The sequence below is a fragment of the Patiria miniata genome, unplaced genomic scaffold, assembly GCF_015706575.1.
Source record: "Patiria miniata isolate m_02_andy unplaced genomic scaffold, ASM1570657v1 HiC_scaffold_6, whole genome shotgun sequence".
NCBI lineage: Eukaryota > Metazoa > Echinodermata > Asteroidea > Valvatida > Asterinidae > Patiria > Patiria miniata.
In genome coordinates this window covers 21,453,586-21,475,350 of record NW_024037073.1, presented here as the reverse complement: position 1 = coordinate 21,475,350, position 21,765 = coordinate 21,453,586, and the positions used below count along the sequence as shown (strand labels likewise).

At 40.0% G+C, this 21,765-nt stretch overlaps 1 protein-coding gene across 2 annotated transcripts in view; it reads left to right on the top strand.

Moving 5' to 3' along the window:
* The window catches only part of LOC119743404 (transcription elongation factor SPT6-like), a 38,952-nt gene extending 22,206 nt beyond the window's left edge, over positions 1-16,746 (top strand). The window contains exons 25-39 of one of the 2 annotated variants that reach the window (XM_038219799.1): positions 358-525; positions 1,365-1,492; positions 1,959-2,166; positions 2,751-2,898; positions 3,723-3,871; positions 5,219-5,359; positions 5,975-6,167; positions 7,020-7,135; positions 7,623-7,745; positions 8,957-9,145; positions 9,793-9,955; positions 10,926-11,003; positions 11,906-12,132; positions 12,557-12,861; positions 13,830-16,746. In XM_038219799.1, coding sequence (XP_038075727.1) covers positions 358-525; positions 1,365-1,492; positions 1,959-2,166; positions 2,751-2,898; positions 3,723-3,871; positions 5,219-5,359; positions 5,975-6,167; positions 7,020-7,135; positions 7,623-7,745; positions 8,957-9,145; positions 9,793-9,955; positions 10,926-11,003; positions 11,906-12,132; positions 12,557-12,861; positions 13,830-14,112 — 2,619 coding nt within the window. In that variant the 3' untranslated portion in view covers positions 14,113-16,746. Of the gene's footprint in view, positions 1-357; positions 526-1,364; positions 1,493-1,958; positions 2,167-2,750; positions 2,899-3,722; positions 3,872-5,218; positions 5,360-5,974; positions 6,168-7,019; positions 7,136-7,622; positions 7,746-8,956; positions 9,146-9,792; positions 9,956-10,925; positions 11,004-11,718; positions 11,760-11,905; positions 12,133-12,556; positions 12,862-13,829 lie in introns of those variants that run through there. The other variant, XM_038219800.1, reaches the window with a different exon arrangement.
* Positions 16,747-21,765: the final 5,019 nt, after the last annotated feature.

Genomic DNA, 21,765 nt, shown 5'->3' with positions numbered 1-21,765 from the left:
GGCGGCCAGGCCCCTAACCGGTTTTAAACCACACGTTTGTAACTGCTCCAGTACTCTGTTGGCCCCTTATCAAAATACATGTTCTCTGTACCTTCAGTGTTAATGAAAAGCTTTACTCGTAAAAGAAAAACAAGTGCAAAAATATTCTAGGGATAACCCACGGAATCAGGCAGGGACTAAAAACCCAATCCACATGTTGGCCCAGGCGGGATTCGAACCCGGGTCACAGCGGTGGAAGGAGAGGATAGTACCGTCACGCCAAATTGACTCCCCTTAAAATGTAAAAATCAAATCTCAAGGGATGCTTTCTTTTTTGCTATCATGCACACACCAATATCCTCACTTTCCCTGTCCCAGGACTCAGTGAGCAGGGAGGAGTTACAGGAAGCCTTGCATCAAGAGTTCATCTACAGGGTCAACGAGGTGGGCGTGGATATCAACAGGGCCATGGCTCATGCACACTCTCAAAGCTTGGTGCAGTTCATCTGTGGTCTGGGACCACGTAAAGGACACTCCATCTTAAGGGTAAGACAGGTCTTTTTGTTTTTTGTTACTTTTAGCGGAGATCGTATCTGTTTATTTGACATCCCAGACCAAAGTTCAGTGTCTGTGTTTCTGAGTTGAAATTGAAAGCTTAGACAAGTTTACACATTTCAACTTGATAAATTTTGAATTATCCATAAAGGAAAATCGTTGACTTATAGGCCTACGGGTTTCTTTAACAACCCATATAAACTTTATAAAATAACAAGATTCTGCCAAGAAAAAATTAGACTGTTTGATGAATGTTCATTCTGGCCGATTAATATGCAATGATGTTTAGAACTAACTGTGATGTGGCCCTGTAAACCTCTCAATAAATTGCATGAATTAACATACTACTTCTCAAAGTGTGAACATGTTTACTATTGCTTTCATATAAGTGTGCCTCTCACGGAAAAGGGTGCCTCTTCCTAAATAGGCCCTAATAAATCTGACAGGATTGGCGATCAAATCTGCAACTGATTAAATCTGCAACCGATCAAATTTGCAACCTCCGGGGACATATCTAACACTGATTTTTCAAGGTGATGTTATCCAGTTTGTAAGTGACTGCATCATACACGTACAATGTACATGCACCTGTAGTGCCAATTGACTAAAAAGGCCACTTTGTACTTATTCTGGTTCTAATGGTTCCAGTGCTACTCCATGTGTAGTGGGCATGGTTAAGGGTGAAATGATACACAGTTAAGAACCGGAATGGAAATTTGTTAATTCCATACGGTCAGTGATCACACCCAAAGTCAAGATTCTTAAGTTGATATAAGAGCTTGAAGCAAGTGCATATGAAGTATTCTGTTGTAATTTTTTGTTATCCTCAGACTTTGAAGCAGCAGAACCAGCGTCTAGAGAATCGCAATCAGCTGGTGACAGTCTGCAAGCTGGGCCCTAAGGTCTTCATCAACTGTGCAGGATTCATCCGGATTGACACAGCCTCTCTCGGAGACAGGTGAGACGGAAGTTTTAACCTGCCTCACCTAACGTTCCCCCCCCCCCCCCCCACCCCCGAGCCAAATGTTTCTTGTGCTTTCGCAATTTCTGGTTTGAAACTCATTGGTAGGTGAGGTTGTCTACTTGGTAAGCATTGTATTCAAACTATGATTCGAACCAGCCAACCGATCCCGTTAGCTCGGTGGTCGAGTGGTGAGATGTCTGCACTAGAAAGCAGGAGGTCGTGGGTTCGAGTCCCACCCGAGTGATTTTTTCCAATTTTCACTTGGGAGGTAAGTGTTTATACGTCGGTGCAGGGCAAAACCTAGTTTCTCAAACAGAAATGACCCCAATAAAAGACCATAATCTCTAACCGAATGTGTTCCTAAATGTACACCGCCACAGGTTCACTGCATTTCAAAGATTTTGTTAAGAGTTTTGAATCATCAAGCTAGCATTCCGATTCTGTTTCATCACACCAACAGCTCGGACTCATACATTGAGGTCCTGGACAGCACCCGTATCCACAACGAGACCTACGAGTGGGCTCGTAAGATGGCCGTGGATGCCTTGGAGTACGACGAATCGGCTGACGATGCCAACCCGGCCGAAGCGCTGGAAGAGATCCTGGATAATCCAGACAAGCTGAAGGATCTGGATCTGGATGCGTTCGCCGAGGAGCTGGAAAGACAGGTAGAGTGAAAAAAAAACGAGAATTCAAAAATCCTTGTTTTCTACGTGAAAGTTTTCTGTCTGTCAGCCAGACATGCCTATGGGCTCCGTGCACAAGTACCCCCTCAACGGTAAGAAAGGGAGAGTAAAGGGAAACCGCTTGGGAGTGACATTGTAAACCTTTGCTGACGGCGCTTGATGCTCATGCAGAGATGATGTGGCTTTGTGCACATTCAGAATGAAACAAGTCCTGCGTACTTCGCGATATATAACCGCGCACCAGTACTTGCACACTCGTTTGGACCTGTCCACAGCACTCTCGAAAGTGTTAAAAACACCAAGCGCCCTCTCTGTTGGTGCGCAGAGCCATACCCTGTCAAAAACATTCTTGTCAAAATACATTTTTAGGAAAGTCACCTTGTACAGAATTTTTTTTTCAACACTTTGCTTCAGCATTTGAAATTTAGCTTCTAGTATGGCTTTACTTCCAAGAACTGATCTGAGTCAATGCTGGAAAAAATTTCAGAAGTGCAGAAATTTGCTCTTCGATTATGCAAACTATCTGAAGTTGAAGTTTCAAATTTTGTGAATTTATTTATTTCCAGGGTTATGGCAATAAGAGTATCACCCTGTATGATATCCGAGCTGAGCTGAACAATCGCTACAAGGATCTGCGCACACCTTACCACCCAGCCTCCGCTGAAGAAACCTTCAGTATGCTGACTAAAGAGACACCAGACACCTTCTACAGAGGTATTAAAACTGCTTTCTTACTGGAAAAAATTTTTAAAATATCAGAAATCTTGTGGATGGTCAAAGGCATTGTCCATTGGCACGGATACTGTGCAAAACATATGACAAGAAACACAATAGAGGGGGTCACTTTGCTACTGTCACGTTAGCAGTTTTTCCAATGGTGATTTTTTGTTAAATACCTGAAACCACTGAAGAAGAATTTCAACAAATGAATGGACATGCAGCCTTTCACTAAAGATGATCTGAGTTATTAATTTATATTGCTTTTTGATATTATCCTCAAATTTCCTTCAAATAGTGTGCGGAAAACTTAAGTTACTTTTTCCTTCCATTTTTGATTAAAATTGGAGGGTGATTTTTGAAAATTAAAAAAGAAAGAAAGAAATGATTCAACACATATTACGTATGGCACCGTCAACTTCATCTCATTCCATTAATAGCGGTCTCCCCAAACGTGGTCATTATCACACAGTGAAGACCTGATCCTCACACTCTTATTCCCTTATTAAATGGCTGCAATAATAATTTTGATTCTGTGTTCAGACTAGCCTGAACCCCTGACAGCTAGTCTGAGGATGAGACATTCACGTGTGCAGCCACACTGCACTACGAACGTTACGCAAGAGCCGATAGGAGGCGCCCGCTGAATGGTCAGAATCTGGAGGTCAAGACACAGTCTTGTTTTGCACAAATTATCCCAGAATCTGCACGAATATCATAGATGATTGTCTTCAAGCAGCTATTCCGTGGCCTACTGACAGCAGGTACAGCTGTAAATCGATATTTTCTATGATTTTATGATTTTTGTTTTCGTGTTTCAGGTAAGATGGTCTTGTGCACAGTGACCGGTATCGCCCGGCGACGGCCTCAGAAGGACCAGCTAGACCAAGCTAACCCAGTCAGGAATGATGAGACAGGGCTGTGGCAGTGCCCATTCTGCCAGCAAGACAACTTCCCTGAACTCAGTGAGGTAAAGTCCCAAACACTTTTCCTTATCCGGTTTTTAAGTAAAAACGTCATACACGCCCGCGCACTACTGATTACTAGCGGCCATTGGATAAACGCTGGAGTTGCATTAACTTCCGGTTCCATTCATGCTATGCTACACCGTGTGAAGTACGCATGGTTGAATTGAGATGACATCACACTAATGAATTGGATACAACTAACTGCATCACGTCGGGTGTTCTTGTAAAAGGGTACTTGTGGGGTACTCACACAAAGGGAACAACGACTCCCCACAAATCAGTATTTGTTTGACTATATTCCACAAAGGAGATTCAAAAAGAAGAGGAATATGACAAAAGAAAACACAAAACCCAAATGTGTGAGGCATTCTAGCAAAAAAAAGAGCTGGGCACAGGCTGTAGTGGAAAAAAAAAAAAATTTTTAAATGAATGGGGTGAATTTTTCCCTTCTGATTTTTAGATTTATTGATATTTGTAAACTTTGATGTCTACTTTACATCTTTTAAAGAACTAGTATAAAATCATTGAATAAAAGTGTTTTTAAGGGAAAAGAATTGGCATCTTTCATTTTCTCGACTACAAATGCCTTTTCCTCTGTATTTTACATGTCAGTATTTTACATGTCGATTATTTTACGCTTTTGACATGTCGATAAGTTTGAACTTTAAACAGCCATAATTTGTTAGCTGAATGTCCAATTGAAGTAGAACAAATACTATTGTTAAAAAATGTATTCTCTTATCTAATACCCACAAACTCTCATTTCAACCTCGGCTCAGTTCTGTCTGATTCTGCCCGAACGCCTCACATTTCAGGTTGCTTGCATTCATGTGAGTTACTTTATTTATAAACATGAGCACCCTTTGAGTAAGAAAATTTCAAGAATGCAATACTCTGCTCAGGGAAGTACATTCCAACACCTATAAACCCATAATGTGGGCATGGACCAGCTCCAAGTCACAATGCTAGCAACATTAGCAAATGCTGCAAACATGGGTAATGACATTTGGGATCCCTCAGACAGGACAGAGCTTCTAATCAATGTCAGTAAATAAACCACAGAGGAAAACCAACTAATGTCATTGTGTGTGACTTCTGACTTACACCCCTTTTTACCTTAACTTATTCAGAAACTTCCAACATGGGGCTTGATATCTCAATAGGTAGAACACTGGTACGGTGATCCAAAGGTTCTAGGTTCCACTCCAGTCAGTTTCTTAGTTTTTGCCATGCTTGCTTATGTAGTAGCCCTGTAAGAGAATTGTCTAGAGAGCAATTTCAAACAAACTAATGTGACAATTAACAAGAAGATAATCAATCTCAAATGCACAACTTTTTCTTCCTTAAAGGTGTGGAGCCATTTTGACGGTGGTGACTGCCCTGGGCGATCCGTGGGTGTCCGAACCCGCCTAGATAACGGCATCGCTGGATTCATCCCTACCAAGATGATCAGCGACAAGCAAGTCAATAGCCCAGAGGAGAGGGTCAAGGTAAGGAGCAAGGCTTGGTAGTTGCCATTCATGACTTGTGATCGGATGGTCTAGGGTTCATATCCTCACTCAGATCAGGGTTCAAGTCCTACTAAGGTGATCAGTGTCAAGCCTGTCAATAGCACCGAGGAGAGTGTCGAGGTGAAGAGCAAGTTCTAGTTGTTACTGTTCATGACTTGTGATTGGATGGTCTGAAGTTCAAATCCCCACCAAGATGATTAGTTGATGATACTTTTATCTCCTAGCTTTATTATGGCACAGTAGATCTTCACTATAGCGAACACAAAAGATAGTTTGGTAATTCTTTAGTGATTTTATGCCACCAATGCTCAGTAATTGCCAAAGGGGATATTTGTTAAATTGCCAAATCTTTCGTTTAACAGTATTCAGAAAAGCAGCTTTCTGTTGTTATTTCAATAAAGTACCTGCATCTTAGGAAATTTGTGTATGCTTTTTCATTGCCTTCAAATATTTCCTTCAGGACAAAAGGTTAAAGTGGTAACACCCTGTCACATCAGCAACTTGTCCTTTCGTAGTTTCTTTTCACTGAAAGGTTAGCAAGACATAACATTATCTCATAAACTATTTTTCTGAAACATGTCCTTTCCCAAATAGGTTGGCATGACATTACACTGTCGCATCACCAAGATCGAGATCGAGCACTTCCGCGTGGACCTGACCAGCCGTAGCTCGGACCTCCAAGATAAGAGCGGAGAATTTGCCCCGCCGCGGGACACGTTCTTTGATCACACTCTGTATGAGAAGGACCAACGCAAGGATGAAGAGAGCAAGAAGAAGGTAGCTCAAGGTAAGTTTTTGGACGGATATTTGTAGCTTTTTCTTTTTAGTTCATTTTTTTATTATTATAAATTTGTCAACCAGTTAGTCCCTGTACTGCCCCAATTTGCCTGCCTGCCTGTTACTCCCTGTACTGCCCTAAACTGCCACAACATGGTATTGTTTTATGGATCAGGGAATAAACACACTGTAATGCAGTGATTTCACTCAAAAGCAGCATAATTTGTGCCATATTTTGTTGGGTAGCGGAGCAAAACTTGGTGAGCAAATTCTCGCCCTTCCACAGTAAAACTGTGAGCTTGGACATTTTAACAGGTAGCCAATTTTTAGTTAGACTGGGCTATGAGCATTCGCAAAGTCATGTGTTCAGTAAGAATTCAAGATTTGCCCAAGTGCGTTTTCTGTATGGTGCTTAAATCATCTAAGGTCTTTGCAGTATTCTTTTTTGTTTTTCTTTATAAGAACATTCTTAAATTGCGAGTCCTGCAAATGTACAGAAGCATTCCATCTTCACTTTGTGCTACCAAGGTTAAAACAAGAAGTGGTCTAAATATTAACCTTCTCAGATTAAAACAGTAGCTGTCATGCTATCTCAAATCCAATTCAGAAACCTTTTTCGCTTGATGTTCACTAAGCGGGAATCTTTAAACCTCTAGCAGGCTTTTTTTGTGAAAATTTGAGTAAAATGAAACAAATGAGAAAGATACACACATATCAGGCACCTTGGTTTACAAAAAGCTGAACCTATGATGACATATCTCAAGTGTTAAGCAATTTGTGTGAGAAAAGAATCATATTGGTGAAAGAAGTTGACAGGATTGTGTCCGTCAATTCAAAAAAAACTTTTTCTATTTTCTTGAAGCATACACGAAGCGAGTTATTGTCCACCCCTCCTTCCACAACATCACCTTCAAGGACGCAGAGAAGCTTCTGGTCAACATGGATCTGGGAGAAGTGGTGATCAGACCCAGCAGCAAGGTACGCTCTAAATGATGGGACTTTACAGGACATACTGAGTTGTAATGACTATTACAAGACCAAGTAAAACAAAAAATAGGATTTCTCGTCTGTGCTTTTGGAAAAAAAATGAAGGAGGTGGGCACTTTTTATTTTCTTTTTTTCCAAAGATTGTGGATTTTCCAAGATGGTGGATTGGTTCTTCCATTTTCTTGACTTTTTTGCTGATACAAAATTGTGTCCGAAGGAGCCGTAACCCTTTCAACATAGCTACAAGGTTGTTTGAAAAAAAAAAAAAAAAATATATTGCAGACTATGAATTAAATCAAAATTGTATGCCATGTCTTACCGCGGAGCACAGCCGGATCAAAAGTTTTAAAACTATTTTGCCATATAGATGTTGTTTTTTTTTCATAATGTGTTATACCATAATTTGGTTGGCTCATTTTGGAATAGCTGTAAAATCTGGTAATCATTTTAGATTGCCTTCTTTTAATACCTTGTGTAGGGTTCAGATCACCTGACAACCACATGGAAGGTGGATGAGGGAATCTATGCCCACATTGACGTCAGAGAAGAAGGCAAGGAGAACGCCTTCAGTCTTGGCACGTCACTCTGGATAGGAAGCGAGGTAAGGTCATGAAAACTCATTCCCAAAAAACACAGATTCCCCAAATATCTTCTCTTTTTTTTTCCCTTTTCCTTTTTGTGTCCCTTGTGAACTTTGACGAGTAGAGTATTTGTTGAGGTAGTTGTCTGCTCATTCCAGAGCTTAAGTTGAGTCCTCACAAGTCGTCACAAATTCATTATTAGTTATCTTGTTGCACATCACTAGACAAGCTATCGAAACGAACTGTGATCAGGGCATTTTTTGTCATTGTTCATCCCCTGTTATGTGTGACCTAGCTTGAGATGGGATTTGTGGTAGATTTGACTAGTACAACTCTGACTTGTTCGTAGCAAAGAAATTCCAGTATGTGGCATATTTCAAGTCCTGTTTTGGTGTTTTACATCTTTGAGAAATTGACGGAAAGTAAAATCGGAGGTTTTGTATGTGAAAATCTAACACCAAGGAATGTTGTTTAACACCAAGGAATGTTGTTGGTTCATAATGTGGACTTTTTCTTGTATGATAGACAATGTCGTGGAAATTATATACAAGCCTGCGCCTATATCGGCAATAATGCAAATATTTATGCACTTTAACCCTTACTCTCTGAGGGTAGTTTACTGCATGTCAGTTGGTTATGCCAATGCCCTCCAGCTGCAGTTTATTGGAGGATACTTCTATGTAGCAGTGAAGGCTCCAATTGGCAGGAGTTGGAGGCCCTGGAGGGTGCCTGATACTGACCAGCTGGGGGCACTCACTTTGTTATCAGAGGACTCTCATTGTTCTCTGTGGCATGTATTGGAATGCCTGTCCAGTTACCCTTGAAATGACATGGCAGATATTGGAGGGCCATGCAAAAAACATAGGAGATTTTCTTGAGGCACATATTGGCATGCATTGGAGGGTCAAGTAGGGTAAGGGTTAAAGGGTTATGTTGCCATTACTCAGTTGCATTTCCTCTTACACAAAGTTGCTTTGGGTCTCTGTGCATTAAGCTGAAAATTGCGTTGCGCACTCTGCGCTAGTCATACTCTCAAATAAGTTTTGCATACCCATTGAGTTCTTCCTTGGCCCTATGGGCTCCGTGCGCCAACAAAAGAGGGCGCGTTTTTACCTCTGTTGAGAGCTCCGTGGACGGGACACACAGCGTGCGTTGATGGGGTACTTGTGCACACAGCCCATAGTTCCTGCAAGAACTTCATGTGCATCTTTAATCTTGTTAATTTCTAAAGGAGTTTGAAGACTTGGACGAAATCATCGCCCGCCACGTCCAGCCCATGGCGGCCTACGTGAGGGACACCATGCAGCATAAGTACTACCGGGACACCGAGGGCGGCAAACGCGACGCCATGGAGAAGGTGATTAGTGCAGAGAAACGCAAGCAGCCCTCACGCATCCCCTACTTCATGAGCTTCTCAAAGGTAAGCCCCGTCGGTAAAAGAAAAGATGTCTCTCAAAAAAAAACAGCAACATGAAAAATTAAACCTCCTGTTCTATGCTTTTTTGCACACCATGTTTTGCCGTCATTTTTGGCTTGTTTTACGTTCGTTCTTTTTCTTTTGTACATGTCATGATTAAACTTTTTTTAAAGGTAACATTTTCATGCCATTTTTGCGTATGATTTTGCAATTTTTGTACTTCATTAAAAGTTCTAAACCACTTATCCTGTTTAATCTCCTTCCCATACATATAAACATATTTTTCAAATGACTTTTTGTACATAATTTGTACATGGCATTTTTTAAAACTACTTTTTGCACTTAATACTTTTATCCCACTATTTTCATACATTCTACTGTAGATTTCCTTTTATTACAAGTTACTCTTTCACATGCTCTTAGTGACATCTTCAATGAGACCAAAGACAAGTTCTTTAAGAACTAAGCAGAACTGTTCTTATCAGAACTCAAAACTACATAAGTTGATAGTAAGTTGATAGTAAGCAGGACAAGTTCTTATCAGAACTAAACTTCCACTGAGCGACAGTAGTTATTACCACATGGTGTTACCGCAAACCGAAACGAAAATGACATATTCTGTTGGCCTTTTTTATATTTTACTTTCCCAGGAGTATCCCGGCAAGTTCTTATTGTCCTATCAGCCACGTAGCAAGGTCAGGCATGAGTACGTGACCATCACACCGGAAGGCTATCGCTACCGGGGGCAGATCCACCAATCAATCAACGCCCTACATCGATGGTTCAAGGAACACTTCAGGGACCCTATACCTGGTCAGTACAAAACACTCTCATATTATTTTCTTGGACCTTGTTCCTTATACCAAGTTCTTCAAAATCCACTAAGGAAATTTGGAGGTTTTAACCCTCCAAAATCCTCCAAAATCCTCGAGGTGGTTTGCAGGATTGAGGCTGAATGGCAAAAAGGGTTGATCGATCCATTGAAGGATGCATTATGTCAAGTTCGTAGGCTGTACCCTGCATTGTTTATGTTCAGCCATGCATAATTGAGCCCTGCATTACGCTCGATATCATCTGCACTGCTTCTGAATGTCATTGGCACTGCCTCAACCCATGAACAGTGTTTGTTGGAGGATTTTGAAGGTTTGAGGCAATTGTCACCCCTCAACTGAACAAATTCAAGAAATAACGGATGATTTTGGAGGATTGAGGCTGAATGTAGTTTTTACATGGTGGCAACTGGAGGATTTTGCAGGGTTGAGGATGGTTCCTAGCTAAAAGGGCCTAGGGGGTTAGGCTTAAGGTTGGCAAACATGCCTAAGGAGCTAGGGGCTTCTTGTGTTTGACACAACAAGGGAAACTAAAGAGAATTTAAAATTTCTTGTCTTGTCCACACAGCAATATTTGTATTTTCTTTAATGCTGCAGCTTCTGAGATTGAATGAGCAGTAATAAGTTGTATAAAGCAGTTCTAGATTCTAGGGTTTTTTATCAATATTTTGAAAGTTCAGAAAGTTTATGCAGAATTCAAATATTTTTTTCGATGGCTTGAAGAATGACTTTTCCATCGTTTGCAGCGTTTCTGGAATCAGTTTAATGTGGTCACAAGAAAACTCCAGAAATGGTTCCCAAAAAATCCTTGGGGAAAAAGTCTTTCCGTGTTTATTTTTTTAAGGGATTCCTGATAGAGTTACAGTTGTGTAAACTCTGTAGGAATAAAACAAAGACTGCAGCTCGATCGTTTCATTTTATTTGACTCCCACTGATATATTTTGCTGTTGTAGGTGTGACCCCAGCCAGCATCCATCGCACTCCCATGGTGGCTGCTCCAGAGAGAACACCGGCAGTCTACAGCTACATGGGTGAGTCTAACCCTCCTAGTGGCAAGTCAATTTATAGAGAAATATGTAAAGCATGCAGGTCAGTTTCAGGTGAAGGGATATGAAGTGTTAAACTGTGTCATACAGGGCCCAATTTCACGGCGCTGCTAAGCACAAAAATTTGCTTAGCACAAAAAAGTCTGGCTTATAAAAGTAGGTTACCAGCCAAAACTCCATATGATTTTCATGCTAAGCAAACAATAGCTGAATACTAATCACTGGCAATATACTTCACATGGAGTTTTGGCTGGTAACCTGCTTTTATAAGCCAGACTTTTTTGTGCTAAGCACATTTTTGTGCTGAGCAGCCCCGTGAAATTGGCCCCAGATTGTCACTGCACACCAAAACACAGCACTGTGGAGAGCAGTGAACCGTGACTGAATCTGCTTACTTGCCCTGAGCTTAACCACACAACAAATTGTGCAGGGTTTTGAAGTGTTATCCATATTCTGCAGAAGATAAAGTCAAAGGAATTTGAAGTCTGGGTGTTAACTCTATGGGCAAAAGTGGTTTTGCAAATCTTGAAGAGTAATGAAGTGCAGCAAACAAGGAGGGTTAATGTGCAAACGTCTTGAATCTTGCTTGATGTATTCTCACTGGATATCATGCTTAGGGTTGATGCAGAATGTGTGTGCTCACTGTCATTTCACATAAATCTTAAGTCCCGCCTCCCGCCTCCTGTCTATCAACCTACAGGCACGCCCATGATCCAGAAAATGTGAAGTGCAGAAAATTAGGAGGGTTATTATGCAAATGTCTTGAATCTTGCTTGATGTATCCTCACTGGATAGCATGCCTCGGGTTAATGCAGAATGTGTGTGCTCACTGTCATTTCACATAAATCTTAAGTCCCGCCTCCCACCTCCTGTCAATCAACCTACAGGCACGCCCATGATCCAGAAATCGGGCGCCGGCTACAGCCAACTCTATGCCACGCCCAGCATGAGCATAGCCACGCCCCGCCAGACACCCGGTGCCACGCCCCAAATCAATGCCGCCGCCCGCTACGGAGCCTACTCTGGGACATACTCCAACATTCCATCCTATGCCACGCCCCAGAACAACCCACTAGCCACGCCCCTGATGACACCCTCATACCAGGCAATGCAGGTAGGCATGCATGAATTTTGTGGACTATTTTGTTTTGTCTCTGTTTTGGGGGGGGTGGGGTGTTCGGAACTAATTTTAGGGTTAGGAGATGGTTTTTCTAAAACATTAAAATAAGTGGGTCGAAGTGATTATTTTGATTTTTGATGGGTTTTGTTTCCTTGTACAATTTAGCAATGTTTTCTTTAAAAAATAAAGCCACTTGCGTTGCCGAAACCAACAGGATTTAAACCAAGAAAAATGGAAAACATTTTTCAAAAGGTGCCCAAAATCCTCTTTTTTTCAGTTTAAAATTGTTTGCAAATCTTGGGTGACCAAATTTAAACTTGACTTTTTTTTAATCAGCCTGGATGCAACATGAAAATTTGATGCAGGAAAAAATTCTATTTCAATTCAAATTATATTTGTTAATTTTTCTCCCCCACAGACCCCCTCACAGGGTCCCATTCGCACCCCGCAGATCAACCCCATGCGCACCCCGCAGATCAACCCCCTGCGCACCCCACAGACCAACACCAACCCCATGCGCACCCCGCAGCAGAACCCCATGCGCACCCCTCAGCACGCCCCAGCGGGCTCCACCACCCCTCAGATCAACCAGATGCGGACCCCTCAGTACCAGCCCACCCCCAAGCAGAGTTGGGGCAGCAGCTCATCGGCCTCAGCCTCGGCCACGGCTCAGCAGGTGGTCAACGCACTGAAGCAGCAGCTACAACGAACTGGTGGACCAAGGCAAGTATTGGTCTTTTTTTGGAAAAACAGAAATTTTCTCATCCCCCCTCAATATTGGTCTAGGGATAATAGGTTTAACCAGTTCGCGCTGGAGGCCATGTATTACATGCATAAGTTTTTCAAAAGTCAGATTGAACAACAGAGGCCGAAAAATATCCATCAGCGAGCCACAGCCACCGATCAAGGCCTGAAATATGACTCTGCAGCCCACGGGTGATGGCTTCGACCTGCCTGGCATTGTGGTCAAGTGAATATTTATCCCACGCCTCAGTCCGTTCTTGTCAAAATTAACCCAACCTCAACTGGTTAAATGAAGACTAAGTTTCAAATTTAAAGCTAAGAATCAGAATGTAGCCTGCTCTTTCAAAATGAGTAGTAAGTTGGACATTTATGTTTACATAGCTCATGGTTGGTGCTTATTTCAGTGCATTCTGTACGTTTTGAAACACACAGTCGATTGCATGAATTCTCAAACTTGGTTTCTCAGAAAGTCTGTAGCTTACATTACCTACAAGTTTTGCTGGTAAGGGGCATATCCTAACACTTAACTTCACCCTGAAAATGTTGGTTCTCAGACCAAACAGTCACCCCTCACACACCCCAGGCTTCTTTGCTGTCTACCTTGCTGAATCCTCCAAAATTTGCACTCTGCAAAATACAACTGAAACTTTTTTTGTATTTATACTTCTGTGTTGCATCAATCGCTACATGAAATTAAAGTGGCTGGGCTTTACGTCAAAACCTGAACATTTTGAAGGATCAATACTCTTTAGCCCGGCTTTATCTTTACCTAAAAACTTTGAAGGATCTGAGAGATGTAACGTTTCAGGGATTCTGTATCCTAAATTTGTGAGAAAATTTTCTGATTTGAATGGCAGGTGAGGTGGAATAGGTTACGAAATAAAATCTGACCACCTTACAGAAACTTAAATATTTTGTTTCTTGTATCTAAATTCCCTTCATTGTAGATCCAACGCCGCGTCTGTTGACTGGGCCAGCCAGGCCGCCCAGTGGGCCTCCAGACGACAGGACCAGACCAAGGGCAAGAACCCCCAGGCCAGCCCCGCCAACCCCTCATCCCGTTCCTCTTACCATCCCAGTCCCAGGAATTACCCCCAGCCTAGCCCCAAGAGCTACTCCCATCGCAGCCCCAAACCCTCCCCGTACCCAGAGCCCAGCCCCATGTCCATCTCCACCACCCCGGCGCATAGCGTGGGTGGGGACGCTACTCCACTCTTCGACGAGACTTAGGTTGCACCCTTAGCCCAGTTGGTGCCCAAAAACCCATTTTGTACCTAGAGCAGGCACCTTGTGCCTAGTGTGAGTGGGGATGCCACTCCACTCATGACCAGATGTAGGTTGCATCCTTAGCCCAGTCGGTACCCAAAAACCCATTTTGTACCTAGAGCAGGCCCCTGTTGCCTAGCATGGGTGGGGATCCCAATCCACTTATGACTAGATGTAGGTTGCACCCTTAGCCCAGTCAGTACCCAAAAACCCATTTTGTACCTAGAGCAGGCCACTGGTGGCTTGTATGGGTGGGGATGCCATTCCACTTATGACGAGATGCAGGTTGCACTCTTAGCCCAGTCAGTACCCAAATCTTGTACCTATAGCAGGCTCCTGTTCAACTCCGCCACCCCGCACCCAGTATGGATGGGGACTCACACCTCTCATGGGCAAGACTTGGGTTGCACCCTTTGCCCAGTCAGTCCTAAAAATTCACAGGTTGTACCCATGTAGATTCTTTGGGTGGAATCCACCACTCCTGAACCAACTTTGGAAAGAGTTCGCTGTAATCCATATTATGAATGATTAACGATGTAGTTTGGTCCCAGATTTGGCCATTAGTGTTCAAATCTATGCGAAATCATGTTAGTTCACAGTTGCTGTTGCATTTTGGCATTGTGTCAGTTTTTGCGGATTCCCCCGACCACCAACCACCCCCTTCCCCAACCCCAAACACCCCCACCCCCAACCTTCCCCTACGCCAGATTACAGTATTGTTAAATCTTGATTGTCAGTGTACCGAGGCTTTGCAAATTAATGCTGTACGTGTATATTTAATACTTCATCTTTGCTCAAGCAATGTTTTTGTAATACTAATGTACATGCAATTAACCCTTTGCTTGATCAGTCTCAGACTGTCTTACGTTTTATAGTCCACTTCCTCTGCCATGCATTTGTATACAGTTTAGTTAAAAAAAACCAGTCAGATCACTTTCGTGTTAAAACAATCTGACTAGTCAAATCCCATCAACAGACAAAAGAGGTAACTGGTAGGTACAGCTGGCATATCAATCACCTCCAGTCAAAGCATGGATATGTGAAGTTAAGAAAGGGGATTCCGTAACTTGAAAACAGTCACTTGCAGTAAGTTTGTCTGCTGTGATGGCGTAGCTGAAATTACCAGCCAGAGAGGCTTGTGCATTTGCTAAAGCATTTGTGCAGAGATGCCTGCTTGGTCACAGACCCTTTGTACTGTGTGCCGTTACTAAAGACAGATTTTGAAATATAAATTCAGTAACAGAAGAAAGTACACTGCGTCTTCATGTGTATCACAAAGGAACAAAGATGTGCCCTTGGATCTGACATCACATGCAAAGGGTCTATTGGGTGCATTCGAGTATCATAATTTAAGAGTGACACGCTAACATGAAATTTTGTCCCTGCTAAAAAAAAAACACAGAAAAATTACTGTAAATGTAATATTTAATGGAGGTTATTTGTGAGTTTGGGCTCAATTTACTATTGAGCAGGTTGTGTATGATTTAGTGACATCTTCACAACAGAAGGTTTTAGTGTATACATTAAATATGATTTCATTTTGTGCCTACAGCTAACGACTTGTATTATAAAAAGGAAAAAAAATGTACAGTAACTGACTGCTTAGATAGCTGTAGTGTTGGAAATATACACATTACTGTTGTTATTTAGATGGTTCTGCAGTACACAACTTTAAATTCCAATCCTGAAGTTTGGTTGATGATATCTCGGCTGTTGAAAAATCGGACAAATCGTAAACTTTTTAAAACGCTGACGTTTTGTTTAAGACAGTAAGGTCTCTTTCCTTGTTGGTAATGTTTTGAGATGTGTCTTGTATTTATTTGATATTTTTTTTTAATTTGTTTCTTGCATTGGTTCACCAAAAATAATGAGTGAACTTGGTAATGCTGTTTAGTTCGTAATGTAAGAAAATGAAGTTGTTTATTTTCTATGTCTGGAGATTTCCACTCGTTGAACTCAATAATTAGTATTTGACGAAGTTTGGCATGTCGGAAAATGTCCAGCAGGGTAACTCTACAAAATTCAGGTCCAAAAGCATGACATTTTTGTTCCTGTCCCTGTTACCTTGGTACTTTGTAATTTGCCATTCAAGTATCATTAAGAATGACTTCAAACTATTTTTTTATTTTGTAGGGTAATTGTGTGCTATTGATAATCACTCTTGGAGGACGACTGCATTCCGGAGAGCATCCGTATTTATCAATCATAGATGTCAGATGTAACAGGGAACAGAAAAAAAGTGGACCCCAAATGTATACAATGACTCAGCTGCAGATGTTGGCAAATCGAGAATTTGCCTTTACCACGAAAGAGGTTCATTAAATTAAAACAGTTTTTAAACTTTCGTTTTACCCGCCAATCATGATCAATATTGAAAAAACCCAAATCACTTCTCAGTTTCAATTGTGTAACATGTTGTTTTTATTTTATTTTATTTTTTAAATATTGCAGTCCGTGAGAAAGTAGTACAGTACAGTGGATAAATCGACTGCAGTCATTCTATTTTTCATTAAAGCTCTAAACAGTGTTTCTGTAAGGATTTCACAATTTTTGCGTAAGCTATGTCAAATAAATTTGATATCTATCAAATAAATTGAAGTGATTCTTGTGGTGTTTGCTTCTTGTGAACGTCTTTTAGAAATATCTTGATTTAAAAATTGAGCACTTGGTATAATGGTTCCAAGTGCGGAATATAAATTTCAAAATTGATAAATTATTTTGCAATTTGATTATTTCATTCATTCATTTGTTCATTCACATTTAGTTTCATGATGACTTGATGAGTTGGGCCCATCTGTCCCTGTAAAGCAAAGTGTTATTATTTAAACACAATTTATAAGTAAAAGAGTTCGCTCTCTAAGATGTGATAGCATTTTTTTTAAACGAAAACTACCCAATTAGATAATATCAGTGTTGTAATGCTCGTTCCCGTACTCGAGTATTACTCGAGTAAAACGACCGTGTTGTTTTTTTCCACGAAAGTTGACTCTTTTTCGCGCTGGCACACGACATCTTTTTTTTCTTTTATTATTTGACACATATTCAACAGACTTGTGTTATAATATCACAACCAATGAAGCTTCAATTCATACAACAGACTTTTCTTATCATTCACACAACGAGTGCGTGGGCGTCAATCGGTGGGGGACGGGGGACATGCCCCCACCCCTACTTTTTAAAGTGGGGAATAACATATCATTTGCCCCCCCCCCCCCCCTTGCTCCATGCTCACACACACACACACACACACCCAAGCACGTTTCTTTATGGTGTCAATCGAGGATTTTCTTTTGTTCCTCTTCCCTTTTCCTTTGTTTGTACAGGGGAAACCAACTGATGTCGCGCCTAATGGTTGTATGAAGGCATCGGTACCAATTGGGGCGACCAACTGATGATTTTAGCGATTTTACCTTTATTTTTCGTCCGAATTTCCCCTTTAATAGCACATCTGTCCAGCAATCGATTTGGAATGCGTTCCAGGGCCCTTAAGGCATCTTTCTAGCAACTTTCAAGCAATTTAATTTTTTGGCCAAAATTGAAAAAAAATGCAAGGGGGTTAACCTTACATTTTTAGTCAAAATCGCCCAAAAATTGACTTTTCTCAAAACAAGGCAGAAATGCATCTGGATGAAAGAAGAACATCAATTAATACTCTAACACGCAGAATTTGGAAGATTTGGGCAAAAATCATCAATTTTTGGATAAAAAATTCAATTCTTGGGCGATTTTATCTTAAATTTTTCGAAGGAATTTCCCCTTAAATGCACATCTGTCCAGCAATCGATTTGGAATGCGTTCTAGGGCCCTTAAGGCATCTTTTTAGCAACTTTCATGCAATTTCAAAATTGAAAAAAATGCAAGGGGTTAGCCTTACATTTTTAGTCAAAATCGCCCAAAAATTGACTTTTCTCAAAACAAGGCAGAAATTCATCTGGATGAAAGAAGAACATCAATCAATACTCTAACAAGCAGAATTTTGTAGATTTGGGCAAAAATCATCCATTTTTGGATAAAAAATTCAATTCTTGGGCCCTTAAGGCATCTTTTTAGCAACTTTCATGCAATTTCATTTTTTGGCCAAAATTGAAAAAATGCAAGGGGTTAGCCTTACATTTTTAGTCAAAATCGCCCAAAAATTGACTTTTCTCAAAACAAGGCAGAAATTCATCTGGATGAAAGAAGAACATCAATTAATACTCTAACACGCAGAATTTGGAAGATTTGGGCAAAAATCATCAATTTTTGGATAAAAAATTCAATTCTTGGGCGATTTTATCTTAAATTTTTCGAAGGAATTTCCCCTTCAATGCACATCTGTCCAGCAATCGATTTGGAATGCGTTCTAGGGCCCTTAAGGCATCTTTTTAACAACTTTCATGCAATTTCATTTTTTGGCCAAAATTGAAAAAAATGCAAGGGGTTAGCCTTACATTTTTAGTCAAAATCGCCCAAAAATTGACTTTTCTCAAAACAAGGCAGAAATTCATCTGGATGAAAGAAGAACATCAAACAATACTCTAACACGCAGAATTGTGAAGATTTGGGCAAAAATCATCAATTTTTTGCAAAAAAAACAAGTTAATTTTTGAGCGATTTTACCTTAGGTTTTCGTCTGAATTTCCCCTTTAATAGCACAGCTGTCCTGCAATCGATTTGGAATGCGTTCTATGGCCCTTGAGGCATCTTTCTATCAACTTTCATGCAATTTCATTTTTTGGCCAAAATAGAAAAAAATGCAAGGGGTTAGCCTTACATTTTTATTCAAAATCGTCCCAAAATTGACTTTTCTCAAAACAAGGCAGACATTCATCTGGATGAAAGAAGAACATCAATCAATACTCTAACAAGCAGAATTTTGTAGATTTGGGCAAAAATCATCCATTTTTGGATAAAAAATTCAATTCTTGGGCGATTTTATCTTAATTTTTCGTCAGAATTTCCCCTTTAATAGCACAGCTGTCCTGCAATCGATTTGGAATGCGTTCTAGGGCCCTTAAGGCATCTTTCTAGTAACTTTCTAGCAATTTCATTTTTTGGTCAAAATTGAAAAAATTGCAAGGGGTTAGCCTTACATTTTTAGTCAAAATCGCCCAAAAATTTGCTTTTCTCAAAACAAGGCAGAAATGCATCTGGATGAAAGAAGAACATCAATTAATACTCTAACACGCAGAATTTGGAAGATTTGGGCAAAAATCATCAATTTTTGGATAAATAATTCAATTCTTGGGCGATTTTATCTTAAATTTTTCGAAGGAATTTCCCCTTCAATGCACATCTGTCCAGCAATCGATTTGGAATGCGTTCTAGGGCCCTTAAGGCATCTTTTTAGCAACTTTCATGCAATTTCATTTTTTGGCCAAAATTGAAAAAAATGCAAGGGGTTAGCCTTACATTTTTAGTCAAAATCGCCCAAAAATTGACTTTTCTCAAAACAAGGCAGAAATTCATCTGGATGAAAGAAGAACATCAAACAATACTCTAACACGCAGAATTGTGAAGATTTGGGCAAAAATCATCAATTTTTTGCAAAAAAACAAGTTAATTTTTGCGCGATTTTACCTTAGGTTTTCGTCTGAATTTCCCCTTTAATAGCACAGCTGTCCTGCAATCGATTTGGAATGCGTTCTATGGCCCTTGAGGCATCTTTCTATCAACTTTCATGCAATTTCATTTTTTGGCCAAAATAGAAAAAAATGCAAGTGGTTAGCCTTACCTTTTAGTCAAAATTTGCCAAAAATTGACATTTTCTCAAAACAAGGCAGATATTCATCTGGATGCTATCAATCAATACTCTAACACACATAATTTTGAAGATTTTGGCAAAAATAGTTAACTTTTGGAGAAAAAAGAGGTAATTTTGGGGGGTACCTATAGGGGCGACTATTGATGGTCGCCTCTAGCGGTAGCTACCTCTAGGGGCGACTATTGATTGTCGCCTCTAGCGGTACCTACCTCTAGGGGCGACTATTGATGGTCGCCTCTAGCGGTGCGTACATAGGGGCGTATGTACCTCTAGTTAGCCTTGCATTATTATAAAAAACGATTGCACGAACGTAATTTTCATTAAAAATTAAATACGCTAAGGGATTAGCCTTGCAGTCTTATCAAAAATGGCACGAAAGTCAATTTTATCAAAAATGACTTGAAAGTCCAACTTTCATGGAACAAAAACACCACACTCATTGTGGAGACGATAAGCAATATTAATGTATTGAAGTAAGTTTTATTGAGTGATTGGTCGTCGTAGGTAACAAAAAGTGTTCGAAAATGGAGAATAGTTAAACAATAAAAATAATATAACCAAAAACAATTTAGCGTGATAATCCTGAAAAATACTAAGCAATTTTGAGTCAACTTTTATGACTTGAAAATAACACACTCGGTTTCCAGAATATAACTCAAGAAATATTTGCTGCACTGAATTAAAATCTCGTATATTGATTAAACGTGACAGATAACAAAAAATCTATTTATTTGAAGAGGATTAATCAACTAACGAAATTATTGTAGTGTTTTAAGCGCGATCAATACAAGCCGAATTCAAGTCAACTTTCATGGAACAAAAACGACACACTCGTGGAGATATCTCTAGAAATATGTATTGAAGTAAAATTTTATTGAGTGATTTTTCATCATAGGTAACACAAACTGTTCGAAATTTGAGAAGAATCGTCAAACATTAAAAATAATATAACAATAATATAACCAGCAAATTAAGCATGTTAAGCGTGAAAAATACAAGGTGAATTTTACTCAACTTTCATGACACGAAAGCAACACACTCGGTTTCCAGAGAATAACTTTAGAAGTGTCTGTTGCATTGAATTCAAATCTCGTATATTGATTAAACTAGATAGATTACACAAATCTGTTGAATTTGGAGGGGAATCAATAATTAATAAAATGATTATAACCAAAACAATGTTGCGTGTTAAGCGCGATCAATACAAGCCGAATTCACGTCAATTTTCATGGAACAAAAACGACACACTCATTGTGGAGACGATTTCTCAAGAAATATGTCATGTGTTGAAGTAAAAAAATTTGAGAGATAGGTCATCGTATGTAACACAAACTGTTTTAAATTGGAGAAGAATCGTCAAAAAAATCAAAATAATATAGCCCGAACAATTTAGCGAGTTAAGCGTGAAAAATACAAGGCGAAGTTTACTCAACTTTCATGACACGAAAGCAACACACTCGGTTTCCAGAAAATAACTCGAGAAACATCTCTTATATTGAATTGAAATTTCGTACATTGATTAAACTGGATAGATAACGCAAATCTTTTGAATTAGGAGGGGAATCAATTAATAATTAATACAATTATTATAACCGAAACAATGTAGCGTGTTCAGCGGAAAAAATGGCAATTTAGTGTCAATTTTCATAACACGAAAACAACACACTCGTTTCCAGAATATAACTCAAGAAGTATCTGCTGCACTGAATTGAAATTTTGACTATTAATTAAACTAGACAGATAATACAAGAGGAATCGTTTTATCAATACAATTATCATAACCGAAACAATGTAGCGTGTTAAACGCGAAAAATAAATTGCAAGGCGAAATCGAGTCAACTTACATTGAATAAAACCAACAAACTCGTTGTGGA